Below are 20,116 nucleotides of genomic sequence, written 5' to 3'. Positions count from 1 at the left end.
GGCACAAAGGGCACAGTGAGCAGCTTGTCACTGATATGACATAATGTCATTTTGACTATGCCTGTACATTGTTCCGTGTTTTGTGTACTCATCACCTTCAAACAAATTTTTACACTGAATTGCCCTCTCGAGTAATCCATTTGCTAATGGCTACTAATACTAATAAGTGAATCAATACATCACATCTGGGCAGTGGCCAGCCACACTGATCAAATGTTGGCGATTCACTACAGAAACTCGTATGAGGAAATACTACTCCCTTTCCCTGCAGCCATGGCATGTTGCCTTGCAACCTTCATGTGTATGGGAGGTTCAGAATGGCCTCAAATGAAGAAAAGCTCACATCCGTGGTTCTAGGAGTAGCCGAAAGACAACTTCTGTAGAGTCCTTCAATTTTTTTTCACAACGGTATAGGTGTCCCATCAAGTGTGGTGACCACATGTTCCATTAGCTTTTTTTGGTTTATAAGTGATACATCATATGATATATAGAGTGTATTATCATTTATACAGAAGAAATAGTATTAAATTAATTTCAGCTCCGCATTAAAAGTACACACTCTAGTAACAGAGCTCTCATACAAGTTTTATTGTTTCTCAAGTACAGTAGGTCATCAGCAGAATTTCTGTTTTCAGCAAGAAGAGATTTACGAGTTCTGCTTTGAGCTATTGAAGGCCAACTCGGACCTGGATGCTTCATTTGACATTGCGTCTTACGTCATTGAGGTGTGGTGCCCTGAGGTAGGTTGAAGAAAATAATTTTTTTTTTCCTGTATAACAGTTGTTACTGTTTTTTGAACTTCTGTTGAAGCATAGTTCATTGCTGTTCGTACAACTGTAGCTGATGTTTGTCTTCACCTTCAGCTCCAAGCCAGTCCACCTGTGGGAAGGGTGGGAAAGAAACCTGATTGCAGAGCGGTCGGCAGTAAAATAAAGAAAGGGAAAAGTAGACAGTGAAATCAAAGTTCAATATACAAGATGACTTCCCTATACTTTTACATAAGATTTTCAAGGGGTAATTAGTGTGTTCGATGCAGCCAATAATTGAAGATATCAGGGTTCGACAGTAAACCATTTTCTCGTGGGAACCACCATATTGGAGATGTAGAGCCACATAGCTATTGGTCTGCTAATGACTGCTGTGCTTGCTTGTGCGGCCTGTAGCAACTGCAATTGGCTGTAGCAACTTCAAGCTGCTGTGCTGTGTAATGACGTTCTTTTGAGTGTTTCTTGAAAGCCCCCCCCTCCCCCCTCTTCTTTTTTTTATGAGAACATTAATCTCGCGGCTATTGGCAATATCTTGTATTTATGTCGTTAGCATGGTGTGCCTGTGCACGTCAGATTTTTCATAGGACAGCCAGCGTGGTCTTATTGCAAATAAATGGCATGGCTGCAAAGCAAGATGCTGTTTGGAGTGTAAAGGAACAGAAATTGTCATGCCTTGTAGGCATATAGGTATAGTTGTACTTGGGCAGCTCTGTATCCACTAATGAATAATATGAAACACAACCTCCCCATTCTGTATACCTGCAAATAAAAACTCTTGTGTCGTAGTCCATTCTAACGTTTAATAGGCACCTAGCTGGTGCTTGACATGGATTGCATTTTTTCGGCTGATGTATACCTTTAACTGATAGAAGAATCTTCTGCTGGTAAATACGGCTTGTCTGCAGTATTCAAATCTGCACATCGCTGTCTTGCACTCTCCTGCTGACAACATGTACTGTTGGCGTCAGATGAAACAGTGATAGCCAAACAAGATTTTTTTTTTATGGAAACTGAATACTAGCACTGGTGACTTGCACTTTGTAGACATGATGGCTGTCCTTTGGAAGTGTGAGTTAACCGTGCCTATATTTTCTCACTAGCAGCTAATATTTTTGTGTTGTGTTTGTGGATCAGTTATCTTGTTTCTGTTTCATTTGGCGCTGACGGTACAGCTCGAATTCTCTTATTCAAGCAAGAACCACATTGTGTCTCGTCAAAACTAAGTTTTTTTGGACGAAGTGCCATGAATATCTTAGAGCACTTTTACAAGTATAGTGTGCAGTATACAAAATCTAGGGACAGAAATCATTCAAATGAAGTACTACGTGTTTTTCTTCGAACTATGCTGCACTGCCCAAATATAAAGCAATAGCACTATGTTCATAAGTGCTATACACGGAAGTCCAGAACGAAATAGTGAGGCCGCACCAGCTAGCAAAATGCATTTTTTTTTTTTTTTTCAAAACTTAGGTAGCTGGACTATGTATTGCTGAAGGCAAAACTAGGGAATATGTGCCCTACCTAAGAGTGCAGCGTATGCACAACCCACTGCTTCTTTACCGCACAAGCCAGTGAGGTCAAATGGTGCCTTTTGCACAGTGGCTGCGATCCTCCTTACCCGTGGCTTATCCAAAGGCTTTAGTGATTGTGTGCGTACATGCGTGCAGTGCATGTCTTTTTTAGTTTTGGCTTTTTTTTTGCGGGTCACAGCAGTGACCAACCGTTCCAAAGGGTCGCCAACATGGACATCATCATTATCAAAAAATGCTGTTGGTTGACCTAACTCGAGGGTTAACCAATATGTGAATTGCCGTATTTACTCGATTCTAAGCACCCCCCTTTTTTCACGATAGCGATGCCCATGGAGGGGGTACTTTGATTCGAAAAATCTCAAATGACCACCCCCTCCTATTCTTTTCGCATTAATATCTCCACGAGACGGGCGCGAGAAGTAAAATTTTATTTGGTGAATGTTCAAAAGAAAAATAGATGCAAAGAGCGAACCCACCACTTGTGCCCGATACTCAGTCGCTCTCACTGCCATTCAAGTCCGTCGCACCGCTTGAATCGCCACTCTCAGTATCCCACAGCAGGTTGTCTTCCATTCCATCTAAGTGGTTTGTAATCGAACGCCTCTTAAACGACTTGGCCACAACGTTGACTTGGACCTGCTTCCACGTGTTCGAAATCCACCTCACGATGGTTGACAAAGATGCTTTTGTGCAGCTTTCCCGTGGGCGTCTTGAGGTTGGGGTTCCGCACCCACTCATCGTACTCCAGTAAAAGATTAGGTTCAAAAGGTTTGTTGACTGAAATGTCGAAGGGTTGCAGCAATGGCTTCATACCGCCTGGAATTGCAACCAAGCTGCAATTGCTGTTCTGAAGCTTGGTAAGATGGCCGCGAAACACGTTGAACAGAAGCATCGACCGCATGCCTGCAGGTCTGCCGAGCAATGCTCCTGGGCGCTTCTGCCATGGGACTCAAATCCAGTCTTACATCAGCTCTGCTGTCATCCACCCTTTTTCCTGAACTCTTACGATGACATCTTTAGGAAAGCATTCATTTTTTGGCATGTTTTTCCTTTTGAGGATGATGTATGGCGGAAGCTTTTGGCTGTCAGCTGTTATGCACAGCATCACTGTGACAGGCTGCTTCTCGTACCCTGTCGTCTTCATTCACTTCTCGGGCTCCTACTTAACTGTGCACGCGCTCGTCATGTCAAAATACACCGACGTCTCATCAGGGTTGCCAATCTGGCTGAGCTCGTAGCTGTATACCCTGCCGAGCTGCATCACATACCACCACTGAAAAGTTATAGTTTTTCCTTGAAATCAGCTGGCAGCTTCTGGCATATTGTTATCTGGCGTCTCAAAGAAAAATCTATTTCTTCTCATCATAGCTGCGGTGGTCGAATTTGGATAATGGCAGCGACCTGCCACCCCACGCGTACTTTCACTTTTAGATGCCTTTAAGCAAAATGGCACGCTTCACGGAACAATGAGGCTGCCGCGGTGGCTCATTACTGGTGTTTGGCTGCTGACCCGAGAGACGAGAGTTCAGTCCCTGCCGCGGCAGTCGCATTTCGATGAGGAGGTGAAATGCCAGATACCCTTGTACTGTGTGCATGTTGGTGCACGTTAAAGAACCCCGGATGGTCGAAATTTCCGGAGCCCTCCACTGCGGCGCGTCCCTCATAACCCGATTCGCTTTGGGACATTAAACCCCCATTAACCATAAGCCATCTTCTCATCATATCTCTACCCAGCCCTGGCTTGCATGAAACACCGTGCTGGGAATCTGCATTCTTGTTGCGATCTCCATCGCTTTCATCTGGATTGCATCAGCACTGACAGTGAAGCCCTTGAATTATTTGCTGTAAACAAAGTTGAAGATTTATTCAGTTTGTAGATGTCTGTCCTTGTGCGGTCCCGTAAACTTCTTACATTGCGGCACCTTTGATAATCGTCCCGTTGCTTCTTCCACCTGATGATGCAGGCTCGGTCCACGCCGAATTCCGCGGCAGCATTGTGGTTGCCATAATCTTCGCCAAACGCGATTACAGTTAACTTGAACTTAGAGTCTTAGGCAGCCCTCTTCAAACTTATTATGACTTCCGTTAAGGCTGTCAAACAACTGACACCAAACAAAGCAGCGTGCGCCTGCGATGCCCGCGAAACCTGCCAAGCGCCGCCAATGCCAGGCCGACGCGAACCCGGCCGGTTTTTGGCGTTCTGTGCCGCCACTTGTCGTGTAGTGTCAGAGCACAGCAACACAAGAAGCCGGAGATCACAGCTCTTTTATCCTACCAGTTGCAAGGAGGAGGAGGAAAAGTTTAATAAAGCGAAGGGGAGTTGGGCGAGCTTATGGGTGGGGCCCTCATTCCAAGGCTCCACTGGCTTGAGCTGCCCTGCGGATCTGTTGTATGAGGGCCCGTTGGTCCTCTAGTTAATCGCTGTCAGCAGCGCCTCTCACCGCTCAAAAGACATGTTTTCCATCTGTAAAGTGTTTGGTTTGGCCCCACTGCCCATGAAATGCTGAATAGTGTAGAGCGGGCCTCGCACCAGGGACAGGTGTCGGTGTATAAGATGTAGTCTTTGGAGGTTTGGAAATGTGTTTGTATCTGCTGCCAAGAGACGGCATCTGGGGCGTCTAATTTCCTCTGAGGTGGAGGGAATCGTCTCCTTTGAAGACGCTGAAACTCGAGGCGTTCGTTATACCTAGAAGGTATAGGGGTTAAAGGGGGCACGGTTTGGTGGCCCGCTCGGTTGATGGTGCCTCCAGTTGCGATACTCCGCTTCTTTTCTTCTTTTATCTCTTAATTTATCTGTTGGATTGTTAAATCTATGGATTTTCGTTAATACATTTGTTTCATTGATTTTGTCGGCAGGCGGTTGTGCATTTATCAACAATCTTGAAATTCGCAATTTGCAACTTTGAGCGCCTATCCTGTCCTCTCGTCTGTGTGCTCGTCATTCTTAGCGCTGTGAAACTTTTTCTTTATTCAACTTGAACACAGTTTGCATTATTCACCGCGAGCGGCGCTGCAATCCGTAAACACCCGAATTTTGGCCACATTAAACCGCCGTTTTTTGATACATGGACCCTATGGGAAGTTTTGTAACTGGTATACGAAAATGCCCTGCCGGAGACCGTGCTGTGGACGCCGCGCCATCTCGGGACTGCGACGGCTCCGGCTCAACGACAGAGTGAGCAAGCGCACTTGGCAGCCTTGGCTACATGCTCTTCCCCGCAAGAAGGGGTGCTTAGATTCCCATGCAAACTTTTTTTCCAAATTTTTTTGCAAAAAAGGGGGGGTGGGGGGGGGGGGGGGGGGGGGGGCTTAGAATCTCAAAAATATGGAATATCTAGGGCAAGGTGCAAACCGAGCTCCAAATGCAAAAAAAAAAAGGGGGGGGGAGAGAACCATGCCAACAATGCCACTGAAGAAAGCCTTCCCTTCCGGCTGCCTTTGTAACTTTTTTGTGAGTGGTTTTTACCTTTGTGCTGCTGCTTGCCAGGGTATGTTTTTATGTACAAAGATAAGCACGGAGTGCTGCCGTCACTGCATACCGACCGCAACCTCATCGTAAAATCAAAACTTCCAGTTTCTAATGGGGCGTTTACACATTGAATTACACCCCTCATGAGGGTGGACTGTGCACACATCACAAAAAACATCTTGCCCTTGGTCAGATCCAGTGTGGGGGCGCCAACCACCCCCGGGGGTGAGGGAGCTTTCACTCAGCCAGCACAAATGCTCCCTGCCTCCACGGAGAGTTGGTCAGGGGCTGCAGCCAGCGAAGGTGAACAAAACAGTGGGGTTGAGAAGTTAACTGAACACAGATACGACAGTGGGGCCAGGTTGGGGCCTCCTCGCCTCTTCCCCACGGGGTGGGGCAAGTGCTTCTGCCGGCCTGTGACTTCATCAACTCACTTCATCAATGATGTCATCAATGCCATCATCGAGAACACTTTGGCTGTCTTAACACATTGACCCCAATGACATCCCTTTAGAGCCTAGTTATTTTATTCACGCTTATCAAAGCACATAATCAAGGAAGCTGTGGAATCAAGGAAGCACAGAAAAGTGGCTGTCCTGAAATAGCAATGCACCATCTGTCAGTCAATTTCTCATCCTTGCAGAGGCATTATTTCAGTCTCCCAGCTGTACAGGTGCTGACAGAAGTAAATGAAGTGCACCGCACAAGAAGAAACTGCAAGTCAGTGCCGCCTAGCCAGGCCAGGCGAAAGCTGTAAAGCGCCACGCACATGTGCACGCCCCCAACCGATGCGACCCTCCCGTTGCTTTGCTTGCCTTGCATTCGGCCGGCATCAATGTTTGGTTTATGGTTTGTTTATGGGGGTTTAACGTCCCAAAGCGACTCAGGCTATGAGAGACGCCGTTGTGAAAGGCTCTGGGAATTTCGACCACCTGGGGTTCTTTAACGTGCACTGACATCGCACAGTACATGGGCCTCTAGAATTTCGCCTCCATCGAAATTCCACCACTGTGGCCGGGATCAAACCCGCACCTTTCGGGCCAGCAGCCGAGCGCCATAACCACTAAGCCACCACGGCGGCCCGGCATCAATGTCCCGCTAATGATGATTATGACCATATGGTTGTGGCTGTTGTAGTAAGTGGGCATTTTGGAATGCGCAGACCGGTGCCTTGATATGGCAGAGGCCGCGAGGGTGGCTCTGCCATTAAGCCGCTGCTTGTGCGACAGCTGTAGGCGTGTTTCCACCCCAAATAACCGATGTGTTTCGAACTTGTGTTGTCTCCGGGGTTCAGTTGCGTCACGCTAGCAACCAAACGTGCTCGAAACACTTGATGTATAGAGAGCAAAATGCTTGTCTAGAACGCCCGAACTGCGTGCTCAGCCGCTCTGGGCTTTGCCCCCGACATCTGGCGGTAACGTCTGGTTCAAAACAGGTCAGGTGTGAGTGTGGGCAACCAAAATGGTGGCGTTGCCAGTCTTTTTGCAGCTCGCTGACTGCCGCGGCTTTGCCACCAGCTTCTGTCGTATGAAGCTTTGTCTGGGCATCGTTGTGTTCCCATGCTGCATTGAACATTATATGCATATTTCAGTACTCACCTAAGGCCACAAAAGCGCTGAATGCAAACTCGTAGGAACAAAGAAAAAAATCAATGTTAGGTAACTATGTTAAGCGTACCAGAAATTGCTGCGGTGCGTCGAGTGTTTCGAGCACATTTGGTCGATAGCGAAACGCAGTTGTCTTAGGGGCAACAAATTCGAAACACATGGGCTATTTGCGGTGGGAACACGCCTTCAGCTGCCTCAAACGAAACATTTTAATGGCAGCAGCGACCCTGCCATATCAAGGCAGCGGTCTGCGCATTCTGAAATATCTGCTCGCTACAAAGGGCTCGACCATGCAATCACAATCATCATTAGCACAACATTGACGCTGGTTGAATGCAAGGCAAGCAGAGCAATGAGAGGGTTGCACTGGTTGGAGGCGTACACATGCAGTTTTTTCTTTTGTAGCACACTCCATTTACTTCTGTCCACACCTGCATCTTGGCAAGGCAATATGATATGGAATTAGGCCTACTGGCACATTGCATTGACAGGAGCCATCACCATGTTGAAATAAGAGCTTTTCATTTGCCTGTTAAAAAAGACATTAAGGAATAACTCAAGCACACTTCAATGATTGTGGTCATTCTTCAAGAGCAGTCAACTTGAACAAATGACAAAAGTTTTGGGTATGTTCAGAGACAGCAGCAGCTGCATTGTACTGGTCCTGGTGCTGGTCCAAAATTATTTCAAGAAGTAAAGTCTCTGTTATAAAATTGTTTTACCCAGTTTCCAGCATCAAAAGTTGCCTACTGCTTGACTGTAATGTGATTACTTTTTTCACTTTAGCTGTGGGCTTATTTTTGCTCATATTCTATGCAGAGTGGAAAAAACTATCCATTATAGGTTTCTATGATGGAGTTTTCCTGGTTTAATGAAAGCATGGCATCAGCTGTGTTGAATTTTTATGATATGCAAGGCTGCTTTACAAACAGGTATCAGTGGTGCCATTCATTTGGAGAGATCAAATACTTGCAGTGCATGTGTTGTTCATCTCAAGGCAAGTAACACTGCTTCAGTTCACACAATAAAGTCTGCTTGGCTCACTCAGCGTACAGTTGTGCATTTGTAGTTTGGTGCAAATAGAGTAATCAGTGTTGCCATGTGCAATAATTACACACGTGCCACTTTAGTTCTATCTCTCTGAAACTTGATCACCAAAATGTGAGTATTTGAAACTACAAGAGCATTGGAAACATGTTGTGTATATGGCAATACACTGAACTGCAGGTGGACGTTGATAAGGTGACGTTTTTCTCGCATTCAATGTTGCAGGCAGTTATGAAAGCTTTGAGCCTCACCCTTGGCATTGACATGGAGAAAGCAGAAGAAGTCTTGCTGCGAGCTACAGTTCTAAGCAAGGCTGAGCATGAAGCACGCAGACACGAGCACCTCACTCCTGCAGGCACTGATGCAACAGAGGAACATGATGCGCGTGTCAGTAATGAACTCCGTGACATTGGCATCGCAGACATTATGGCAACTTTCGACTCCTGAATGGCTGCAGAGCACCTTTTTTTTTTTTTTTTGCTGCCATGTATGCATTCATTGTGTCATTAATTTCCAACACTTTCATGTGTATAAACAACATGTTGTTTACCTCTGGATCATAATGTTGACAAACGTCCTTTACGTGCATGTTTCAAAACCTGTATATTTGCATAGCTAACGAGATGCATCGGTATTTGCACAGGGTGCAGTAACAATAATAATAATAATAATAATAATTGGTTTTTGGGGAAAGTAAATGGCGCAGTATCTGTCTCATATATTGCTGGACACCTGAACCTCGTAAGGGAAGGGATAAAGGAGGGAGTGAAAGAACAAAGGAAGAAAGAGGTGCTCGTAGTGGAGGACTCCGGAATAATTTCGACCACCTGGGAATCTTTAACGTGCACTGACATCGCACAGCACATGGGCGCCTTAGCATTTTGCCTCCACAAAAATGCAGCCGCTGCGGTCGGGTTCGAACCCGGGAACTCTGGATCAGTAGCTGAGCGCCCTAACCACTGAGCCACCGCACCGGGGTGCACAGGGTGCAGTAACAGTTGCAACTTGTGGAAAACCTAATGTTGCAATGTTTTGTCTTTTACATGGAAATCTCAAAATTCATTGCATTAGGTTCAGATGGTTTCATTAGGTTCAGAAGTGAATTGGGTCCGTCGTGCTCCTGAATTCATATCGCTTTCGTGATGTACCGTAAGTGAAGAGACAGGTTACATGTAAGCTGAACAAGTCTCGTTCATGTGTGCATTTGCTGGCTTGGATGCGCTCAACGGTGTCATTGTATTGTTTTGCAAACAGGGTTCAAGTTAGAATTCAAGGCAATTAAGTTGGAGATACTTCTAATTGGTTTTGGACTCGATTCGAGCAGATTCAGCCGATTTCATTGCTTTTCTTTATCAAAGCTGCATGAGGTTTGTTGGATCACTGACTACATCATTTTTCTTTTTCCAAGTTCAGCTGTTAAAGCTAGTTTTAAATTAAAATTTACAGCAAGCTGAACTTTATCAAATTTGTTCTCCTTTTTTTTCGTGTGCAGCTTGCAAATTTTAAAGTATCGTTTTTACGTGTGGGCTGGGTAGATTCTTTTTTTTTTTATTCTGTGCTTTGCCGTCCTTCAGCGTTTTTGCGTCGGATCCCGGAGGCTCTACAAATGCTAAGTATTCAGAATGCCATTTGGACATGTCAAAAACAGCAAGCCGTTTCTCTTCATACCCGCCGCGGTGGCTCAGTGGTTAGGGCGCGCGACTACTGATCCGGAGTTCCCGGGTTCGAACCCGACCGCGGCGGCTGCGTTTTTATGGAGGAAAAACGCTAAGGCGCCCGTGTGCTGTGCGATGTCAGTGCACGTTAAAGATCCCCAGGTGGTCGAAATTATTCCGGAGCCCTCCACTACGGCACCTCTTCCTTCCTTTCTTCTTTCATCCCTCCTTTATCCCTTCCTTGACGGCGTGGTTCAGGTGTCCAACGATATATGAGACAGATACTGCGCCATTTCCTTTCCCCCAAAAACCAATTATTATTATTTCTTATTATCTGTGCTTTTGCTGGGTCGTGTGGGCACAGCAGTGTCTTCATAATTGGTGTGCAAAGCCAGATTAAATATAGAATTTGTGGCAAGTTGAGGTACTTGCATTTTGTTTTTGCACAAGAATCAAGAGGATTCAACTGCATTTTTTTGTGTGTTTGTCATATTGTATGAGGTTTGCTATACAGGCACATAATTGTTCTTACAAAGTCGAGCTGCCAAGGCCAAGCTTAAATTAAAATTCAAAGCTAGATGAACCTGAGCAATTTTTGTTGCGTTTGTTTCTTGTGCAGCTTGCAGATTTCAATATTTTTGTTTTTTACGTGGGTCAGGCAGATAAAATTGCCCATTGCCTTTTATTTCCTTTCCCCCCAAAAGTGAAAAACCACTTTTTGGTCCCAAAGACCAATGTCCCCTCTTTAACTCTCTCAATGCTTACGACACCTGGTGTTACCATTCAGTTGAGTAAGTTTGGATTATGCCTCTGTTTCTTGTGATATATGGGCTTTGCATGTTTGTTCAGGTAGTTGCAGAGTGCATTTAGAGCTTTGCCTTGTCGTGACCTCGTTGTCAGTATATTTCTTTAACTTTGTATGCAGCTTCCATAAGTGGGAATGCATGGATATGTTTTTATGTAAGCATTACTCGGTGCACTTTGAAACCTGTTCTTTCGCTCAGTGCCTTTAATATTAGTTCTAGTCTTGCGGGCTTACATTAAAGCTCTGATACAATCAGAAATATGTTCTGCAAGTAGCTGCAGCTTGTTTTTAATTGTCATGTCATTTGTATTGACACAAACTGGTTTGTATTGCTGTTCAGAAGGGAAATGTTGTGCAAGATAAGCATTCTTTAGTTATTTGACCTGTACTATCAGCAATGAATGAAATGCGAACAAGAAAACTCAGCTGGCAACACAAAAACATCAACCATTTAGCTCATTGAGAGGAAATACAAGAGAGGTTGATTAACACTTCTGAACAAGAGTTTTCGTGCCTTCGAAGTTAAAACTGAGCTAGTATTGAGCGTCCCCTGGCTAAGAGCCTTTTATATTGCTCTTTGTGGCTGAATTTTCTTGTTTGGGTTTCATTTCTTGCTGATAGTATATCCTTGTTTATGCTACCATGTGGTGTCTTGTTTGGCAGGTGGGAATATTATAACTGCTTCATTCTAAGTTCTCAGACAGAGGAGCTTTCTTGAGTTCTTGAGCATAGTAACTTACCTTCAGCCACTTACAAGGGGCATTCATTTAGTTTGTTTTATCAGCATTATTATAGAGTGGCATGACAACACCACAGTTGCTGATTCACTCAGCGTGCCTAGGTCACAAAATTTTGCCTCATTCACATTATTTCCAGTACAAAGGAGTTGCAGTTTTAAGTGCAGTAGTTGCCGAGTACTCGAAACGACTTTTTTGCTAGTGGTGCACTGCAGCTCATTTATCATTAATGAAAGTGCTTTGTAAAGATCTTCCAATAACCACTGCCTATTCATTGCCGGGTCCCGTTTCCTTTAAGAAGTTGAGCTTTGAGTGCGCTCGTTGTAAAAATTGCAAGCTGTTAGCAGAACCTTGCCATTAGAAATGCGGCTCTTTTTCACGCAACCTGAAATAAGCACTAACTAGTTGCAATGGGCTATGTGTTCAGATGTTCATTTATTTTGGAGGGAAAAACATTTTTCACTTTGAAAGTTCTAAGATTTCATTGCATATTGTAAATGTAATAAATGGTGCATCATTGCATATTATAAACGATTGCTGTTTTATCTACAAAGCTGCATTTTTTATGAACATTGCAAACATAGCTTCCTCTGCAAGCCGTGCCTTGGGCAAGCTTCATAGTAGCGATTTTTGGGCCAGGGAGCACAAAACTTACGGTGATGTTGTGAATGAGCGTTCTTGCAAACTGTCCAAGGTGATGCAAGTGGCAAAGCACAAAGAATGGTAGTGGGATCGCACGATTTAGCCGCTTTGGAGTTGCATGTGTTGGTTGCATAGAGGCTGGTAGATTTTTGACACTGATGCCAAAGATTCGTGCTGAAAGGGATATTGAACACAAAAGCATCACATGGCTTTGCTGAATTTCTTTGCTCCATATGAGCTGTTCGTGCTTTGCCACCACTGTAGGCTATTGCTCTGTGGCTGCCTAGCCCAAGTTGCTTGGCAATGAGTTAAAAAGACCATGAGGCTCTCCACGCCTCGGTGCATTAAGCATAATGCACAACACTGCGTATGAGACGCATCCCTATGTTTATATTTATAACATATTTCCGCTTAATGTGCTCATTCTTTGCAGTCTTCATTTCTCTGACCTTGTGATGCCTATTCATACTTGCCACTTCCATGAGAACAGTGCATATGAATAGCGCCGGTCTTGCCATAGACTGCTTGCGACGTATTCCCGTCCGGTTGCAGTGTCTGTGTGCTCGCTCTGCAACTGACCAATGGAAAGTGCTGAGACTCCGTGTGGCGTGGGGTCACGTGGGAGGAGTTGCTGCGGCAGAAACAAAATTTTTTATTGTAATCAAAACCTACAAAATATTGCCTTGCATCTAAAAGTATGCCAATTTTAACATCAACACATTCCGTGCTACTGTGGCGTTAAATCATGGGTTGCCAATGCTAACATCAAGCAACCCTGCGTGTCGCTCCAAGTGAATTTGCTGGGTATGCGTTGCGTGTGAAAGCACTGACCAGAAATTAACTGCTACCTGTGACATCAAAGGCTGCGCCAAGCATTTTCATTCACCGTAAACTGAATTTTATCTACGAAGTAAATGTGCTGGTATCATATTGCCATGTTTGTCGACACATGCTGCAGACGGCTTGCGACAGGTTTCCGTCCGGTCGGAATACAATTGCAATGTTGCAGTGTCTGGGTGCTCCAACAATCTTTTTTAGATAGGGTCAGTTTGAAACAACGGCGGTGCGGCGGGGAGCGAAGCGGACCCTTGTGATCGCCACCTAGGTGGTGGCGCTGCGGTCACTTTGAAATGTCGGGTGCATCGTCTGCTACTCCCTGCATGAGGAGCGTCAGCAGACTGCAACTCGCATGCGCACGAAGACATTAATGGCACACATAGTTTTCGCCTTGATCTCTCTCGGATTATTGAAATACAATTGTGAGTCAACCTATTTCTCAATTTGACAATCTTAAGTGGGGGGAGGGGGGTCGGGTCGACTTAAATTCGAAACCAACACATCGCACCATAAATACAGGCGAGACGAACGAAAAACCGGGCATGCTACAACATGGTTGCATTTTTGCTGTGGGGCTCCGTCTCATCATTCTTGGTCCTGGCCTTGAGCAGTTGCTACGTCAACGCGCAGAACCTCCACCCCGCGCGCGGTGGCCAATGGTGGCTGGCGATAAGCAGCAAACCAGCACCAGCCCACTACCCACACGTGGACGGAGATTGCGGTTGCTGATAAGCGGCGGCGGCAAGATAGCAGTATTTTTAATGATTGACCTTTATTTTGCTTTTGTTTTCTTCCTTTTGTCGGCGTGCTCTGCTCATGCACATGTGCACCCTCCTCTGCTCGATTCCTTGATCAAGTAAAAATTTTCAGTTCTGTCTCCAGCGTCGTCCGTGTGAATTCCTTCTCTTGTGTACACGTCCTCTTCTGGTTTTTCTACCTGGTACCATGCACCAACTGGCTGGCCCAACAAGGTACACATTAAGTAGGGTTTGTGGATACCTTCACGATTACATTACTGCAACTGGTATGTTACCTTGCTAACTTTATACGAAATTCTTCTGCAATCTAAAAACGTGTTTTTTCTATTCCTGGTACTTCAAAACTGTTTAATTTATTTCAGTTTTTCAACAAACAATTATTACTATTTTCTTCCTAGCTTCTGTCATTCCACTATTCTACTTCACCTCATGCTTTCCGTGCAAATGCTACATGATTTTCCTTGGTATTCACTGCTATACTTTGGCCAATCCCCGTGCATGGGTATGTGCCATGTTTACCAAGGTAAACAACAACAACTTCATTCTTTGCTTAAGTTTCTTCAGCATTGGAAGCCTCATAATGCGCCTAGTGCTTGATTAAATTCGGCCAGTCGCGCCCTATGTGCCAATGTGATTGCCACTAAGGAACTGTAGTTTAGGGATCATGTCCACGAGATGTAATGCAGGCACACCCTGCCAAGCTAGCGCACGTCTTAAAATTTTCGCCATTCTGTTCGGTGCTTCTAGAAATGCACGAGAAAGCACACTGCCAGCACATACGAAATGCTTTTTCCTTGAAGCCAGCATTTGTGCCCGTGATATCAGTTTTCACAGGAACAAAAATGAATAAATGTAACATTCGTGCATATACATGCAACCTGCCAGGCGATGAGTGTTGTTGGACCAGCGCCTGGTTGGACCCACGTTGCTCGGTGTTTGTGATTGAAGCGGTTGAATAATTCAGCACAAATGGTTTCTGTTACACGTATATACGAGAAGGGTATAGGTTCGTACCGTAGACAGTACAAAATGTATGTGGGATCTTAAATTTGTTCTTTTGCTTCTACCAGGTTGCTGTGTCGTAAAATATGGCTATGTCGCCATGCCAGCGGGAACAATGTGACGAGCTGACGCAACGCGAACTGCAAGGCCATGTTAGTTGTCAAGGCTAAGAAGGTGAACATAAGCACCGAAAAGAATGACAGATCCCTTTGCTGAGCTTCTTTCTCTGTGTGCAATCAAGCTGAGCCATCTAGCATGACCATGATTACCCAGTTGAAAGCGCTGATGCGCTGCAATTTTAGCACTGGAGCAGTGAAGGCATGCTTCAGCAAGTACTTAACTCGGGGCTTTCTGCGACCTGAAACCTGTGTACCTGCATGAAAGCAGACTGCATGTTGAAGAGGACACTACAGGCTCAGGGTGACTTCCTAGTGATTTTTTAAACCCGATGAATAGTACCATGTACTACATCTGTTATGTGCAGCTACAAAAGCACCTCCGCACTGTTGTCAGCCTGCTGAAAAAGCTGCTGAAATACTCAGTTTGCAGTTTGTAAATCAGCTAGTTTCAACCTGGTCCCCACTCAACACGGGTAGCTCTGACATAAGCCACATATCCTCGCATCGTTAGACCTGAGCAAAGCTCCCCTTGTTAAGAATTAATTTGGGGGCTTGGCATGGGAAGCTGGTTTAGACATAGCAACATACTTGGAAGGCTGCCCAGAGGAGCCCTATAGCTGCACATTCCTGAAAAGGTGACTGTGTGGGAGCACTTCCACTTCAGCTACAGAACTGATGTCTTAAATGAAAATTGCTATAAAAGTCGTTCAATGAAATGTGTGCAGGGTCTTACGCTATGGACATATCGAAATATAATGCCAATGCAGTGCAGGCAGTAAGGCGTGTATTGAAATTCCTTGGATTCATTTCAATCTACCGAGGTTGATGTGTTTTAAAATAATGTGCTGACTGGAGTTCCTGTGCTTAGTCTGCATCAGAAATGCATCTCTTTTGATCAAAAATCAAGCCTTTAACCTGGTTTGTGAGGAAGGGCAGCTTTACTGCTGCATCACCACAGGAACTCATTCACATTTGTTGATTCTTTCTCCTATCACCCATGACCACGTCGCTAGCTTTTCGAGCTGCAAAGAATCTTTTCAGTTCATTTGTAACCATAGAAGAGGAGGAAAACTTTATTATATAGAATGGAAATTGGAAGATTCCACTTGGTGAAATCAATGAAGCAAACATACCAAATGAATATATGCCAGTAAAGGCAAGCATAGAACAGAACAAGTAGCAAAGAAAACTGAACTTTATATTGGTGTTGTGACTTCCAGACTTGTACATAATGCATTACAAGTAATTGATTACTTGAAATAAATTACAATTTCTTCAAATTCCTCAATGCATTGATTGCTCTATGTAAAGTGACAGTAATCCAATTATTTGTTTCTGTAAAAGATGAATAGTAATCTTCCAATCTTTTTTTTTTTGTACAGAGCAGTATAACTTTGAGAACCAGAACTCAGTAGCAAACACTGGTGTAGCATGGAATTCCCCCGCATTAGAAGGACAATGATCGAGCTGCGGAGAAGCTAGAAACTACATGCGAGAGGATTTCAGCACATGCAAGCCCGAGTGGTCTGCATTTGACTAGCCCCGTGTTGCGCGCTTCAAGCTTCACCACGACACCACAACAGAATGTCATTTTTAGTGAGCTTGGACTCACTAAAGCTTGGGCTTATTCCGGTATTGTTTATAAGATTCCTCTCAAGTGTAGACATTCGTACATAGTCCAAATGTATCAGAGCCCATCTTTGTCAAAACAGTTATCTTGTTTCGCCATTCATAACACCACACAAAGGACACAATGGAGACATTTTATATCTGCTCAGGTACGAAATGTGTAACCAAGCTGTCACTCACGCTCCCGCAGAAAGGCTGTCTCGAGAGATTTTAACACTAATGATTTTGTGAGCTTGTACCAATACAGGAGCAGTGTGTTTCTGGTTGTCATAAGTTTTCATTCACTTTCCTAAAAAACCGGTTGCGAGAATGAAGCATGTCCTGTCTTCCTGTGTCATCGCGTTTGAGCCTACTTATCTTCAGCAACCTCCATTTCGTCCAGTTTTCTGTTTTGCAGAAGCAGAGAACTGGTTTGTTTCTGGGGGCAGAAAAGGAAAAAATGGCATAGCCAACCTTCACATAACTATTTTTCATTGATGTAGGCCACCACTTATAAAAAAGAGAAGGGTGGCTAGCGATCCGTATAGGCGGAACAGCCTCCTAAAGTTCTGCCCAAAGGCAGCATTTACTGGCACTGCAGTTACGGCCAAACCAGACCCTACTTTACCCTTAGGACTGATCATAAGTGCTGAATGTCCTTTCAGGTCTTGATTAGGCCAGCACCAGAACATAGCATCGCAAGATATACTATGTACGTACATTGCTGCATAGTTTTGTTTTCATACTTATTGCACCTCAAGCGGTTAGGTTTGGCTTAGTTCGTTGTCACACGAGTGGCAGTTACTGCTCTTTCTGGACATAATTCCGAGAGCAGTTATACTTTTTTTTTTTTCAGATGCCTGAAGATTCCACGCAGACTGAACAATATAACACCTGTAGAGTTCCGTCCCGATGAACGGCATCACAAAATGCATCAATATCTGCTGCTGAGTGGTTTTTGCTTTGCAGGTTTTTTGTTGTCATAGGGGACTTAATTTTGTAAGTCATTGTTCCTTGTGGATGTAACGGAGCGACGCCTGGACGGAACACCAGCATCAGCTATTGTACCGTCTGGCCGGAACTATAGGCATAGAAAAGAAAAACATGGTCAAATTAGAATTTCGAACCATTTGAGATGCTCGAAGGTGGAAGCGCTAGTGGTAAGCTGCACTTGAACTGCTTGACCCGGTGGTGCACAACTTGGTAAAACTAGTGCAGCCAAACAGAACACACCTGAAGAAATAAACGTTCGGCTAGCGGCAGCAGCGGGCCACGTCGGCGAAATTTGAATGCCTCTAGACGTACACAATAATCTACGGTGCATTCCCTACTGAACGAAAGTATTTGCGGTGACTGAAAGGTAAACTAAACCTGTCCTGGGAACAGCAGTCTTCAAAAAGCAAGCGTGAGAAAAACACCACCATTAAGAGAAAGCATTGAGCGAAAATTGTGAACAAACAGCCCAGCTATTTGCACACAAATGTTAAAGAAAACCATTCTCTAACCTGAGAGGAAACAAAACCTCCGAATTGTCCGACCCGTGGACGCAGCCATCTTAGAAACCAAAAAACAGCGGCGACAAAAAAATCTGCCAAATTTAGCGATTTTACACGCAGTTTTATAAAAGCTAATTTTTCTAAATTAAGCGTAAAAAGTAGCATCTAATCTAGCAAATAAGATGAAAAAATTATTGAAACAATATTTTTAAAAAGCTCGCAAAGCCTTGTCGCCTCGTACCCAAACACAAAGGCTCAAAGTCGAACGAATCCAAATCCAAACTATCATGAACGCTCGATCTCGATACCGAAGCACTGGAAGTTGATTTTCTTCTACCTTTTTTTCTGAGGCATTCAAAGTAGTTATTGAAGCTAACAGTGCTGGCGCATTCTGCTCATGGTGAAGTTAAAACCAGCGACGATCTTCGCAGCCAAATCAAGGATATCAGGGGGAAGATTGACGCTTTGAGTCTTGGCAACAAGCATCAAGGAACCGAACCCCAGCACGTCGTGCAACGTAGGCCCGATGTGCCCCAGATAGCGAACCGTTCGATTCTGAATTTCGTCAGCGCAAGAGGCATCGGCAATGAAGCACAGCCCTTTGATTCGGACGACATGTGAGCGTCATCGCCGGAATGCAGAACTGCTGCTCGCATAAGTCGCAGCTCGTAGACCACCAGGTGCGCTCGTCTGTTGACAAGGCTATGGTGGTGTGTGAAGGTAACCGAGCAGAAACCTAAAACTCAGCTTGGGAAGATCTAAAGTAATGCACTTCCGGCAAACTGGGCAGCCTCTCGCGATGTTGGACGCGTCAAATGTAAGAGTAGGCGCAAATCAAGCGTTGCAGTAATGTTGTACGTGGACGCCATAAATGCAGTACAGCGCGCTCACTACCTCAGGAAGTCGGGAGTACGTTTCATGGCAACCGTTAGTTTGCGGATAGACATGAATACGAAAGAATCGGAACACTGGCCGTAAATGAATCAATTTGAAGCTTGAGACGTTTCGGCTTCCCGCGGCAGCCGTCTTCACGTACTGTGCGTCAAGTCGCATCCACAAATGTGGATGCAGCACCTCACTGGGATTTTCTCTGCATACTGAAAAAGTTCACTGAAAACCTATCTGCATGTTTGTGCTATGATTTGTGCATCTTTCATGCAACTGATTTGTGTTACGCCACTTGTACCGACTGCCAGGTACTGTATCCTGTCAAGATGTTGCAGCGAACTCATGTATGTACTTGTCATGTGCAAGAATAAATTATTTTTATTATATTGTTGTCATTTGCTTTAACTTTCTAAAAAAAAAGATACGATTCATGTGCATAACAGTGACTTGCATTTGATGCTTAATTTCAGCTGATGCAGAAAAACAAACACTGCTCCTCACATGTATGCTTGTTTCAGAGAATACTTATTTCTAGCCTGTGCCATGCTGTGTTCTTGTTACCTCCTGCACCAACCCCCTATTTAAATTTAAGGATAGCACAGTCACCTATTAAAGAAACATGATAGCACAAATGTTAAGAGACAGCAGAACAAAACTTTATTAGTTGCACACCCATATTCCAAAGGCAGGGTAAGAACCAGAAAGACAACAGCAAAAAATTGGCTGAATACAGTCACAGGCAAAAAGACATCTGAAATTTGCTGCCCTTAAGAAGCCACAGCAGAAGGCATTGTAAATAGAGATAAATGGGAGACGACAGTCCTGTACTGGATGTGACCCATCTGATGGCAAAGACCAACTAGCCCGTGTGTCAGTTCTGCAGCAATATACAGTCAGCATTAACTTCCAAGCATCCCTTTTATGCTCATCTGTACTTCATAAGCAGTGCTCATGCTTGGTATACAACACCACCAACACTGTTCTAAGAGTAAAAAGAAATGATATGTTAGAGGTGGATTAAAGTGTACGTAAGAATTTTTTTCAGTGCCAGTTAACAAACTAATTCATGAATGTTTTATTTCCCCAGCACTAAGCGATGTGCTCACAGTTCACTTAAAAGCTCAGAAGTTGCATTGTTTTTTTTTTA

The 20,116-nt window shown here is 44.5% G+C and overlaps 1 protein-coding gene and 1 long non-coding RNA gene across 3 annotated transcripts in view; one reads left to right on the top strand and one right to left on the bottom strand.

Annotated features, from left to right (window-relative positions):
• Positions 1–12,150, top strand: part of LOC144113913 (uncharacterized) — a 48,891-nt gene extending 36,741 nt beyond the window's left edge. The window contains exons 11-13 of one of the 2 annotated variants that reach the window (XR_013310912.1): positions 636–740; positions 8,648–9,133; positions 10,336–12,150. Coding sequence is in view for 1 of the 2 variants with exons in the window: in XM_077647301.1 (XP_077503427.1) it covers positions 636–740; positions 8,648–8,869 (327 nt within the window). In the remaining variant the exon portion in view is untranslated. Of the gene's footprint in view, positions 1–635; positions 741–8,647 lie in introns of both variants that reach the window. The other variant, XM_077647301.1, reaches the window with a different exon arrangement.
• LOC144113919 (uncharacterized) lies at positions 738–18,165 on the bottom strand. The gene is made up of 3 exons (XR_013310913.1): positions 18,091–18,165; positions 12,711–12,892; positions 738–879 (listed from the first exon to the last, which is right to left on the bottom strand). It is a non-coding gene; the product is annotated as an uncharacterized LOC144113919 (long non-coding RNA).
• Between the last annotated feature and the right edge of the window lie 1,951 nt (positions 18,166–20,116).

Source organism: Amblyomma americanum, chromosome 1 (genome assembly GCF_052857255.1).
Source record: "Amblyomma americanum isolate KBUSLIRL-KWMA chromosome 1, ASM5285725v1, whole genome shotgun sequence".
Classification (NCBI taxonomy): domain Eukaryota; kingdom Metazoa; phylum Arthropoda; class Arachnida; order Ixodida; family Ixodidae; genus Amblyomma; species Amblyomma americanum.
This window is presented reverse-complemented; position numbering and strand designations above follow the sequence as displayed.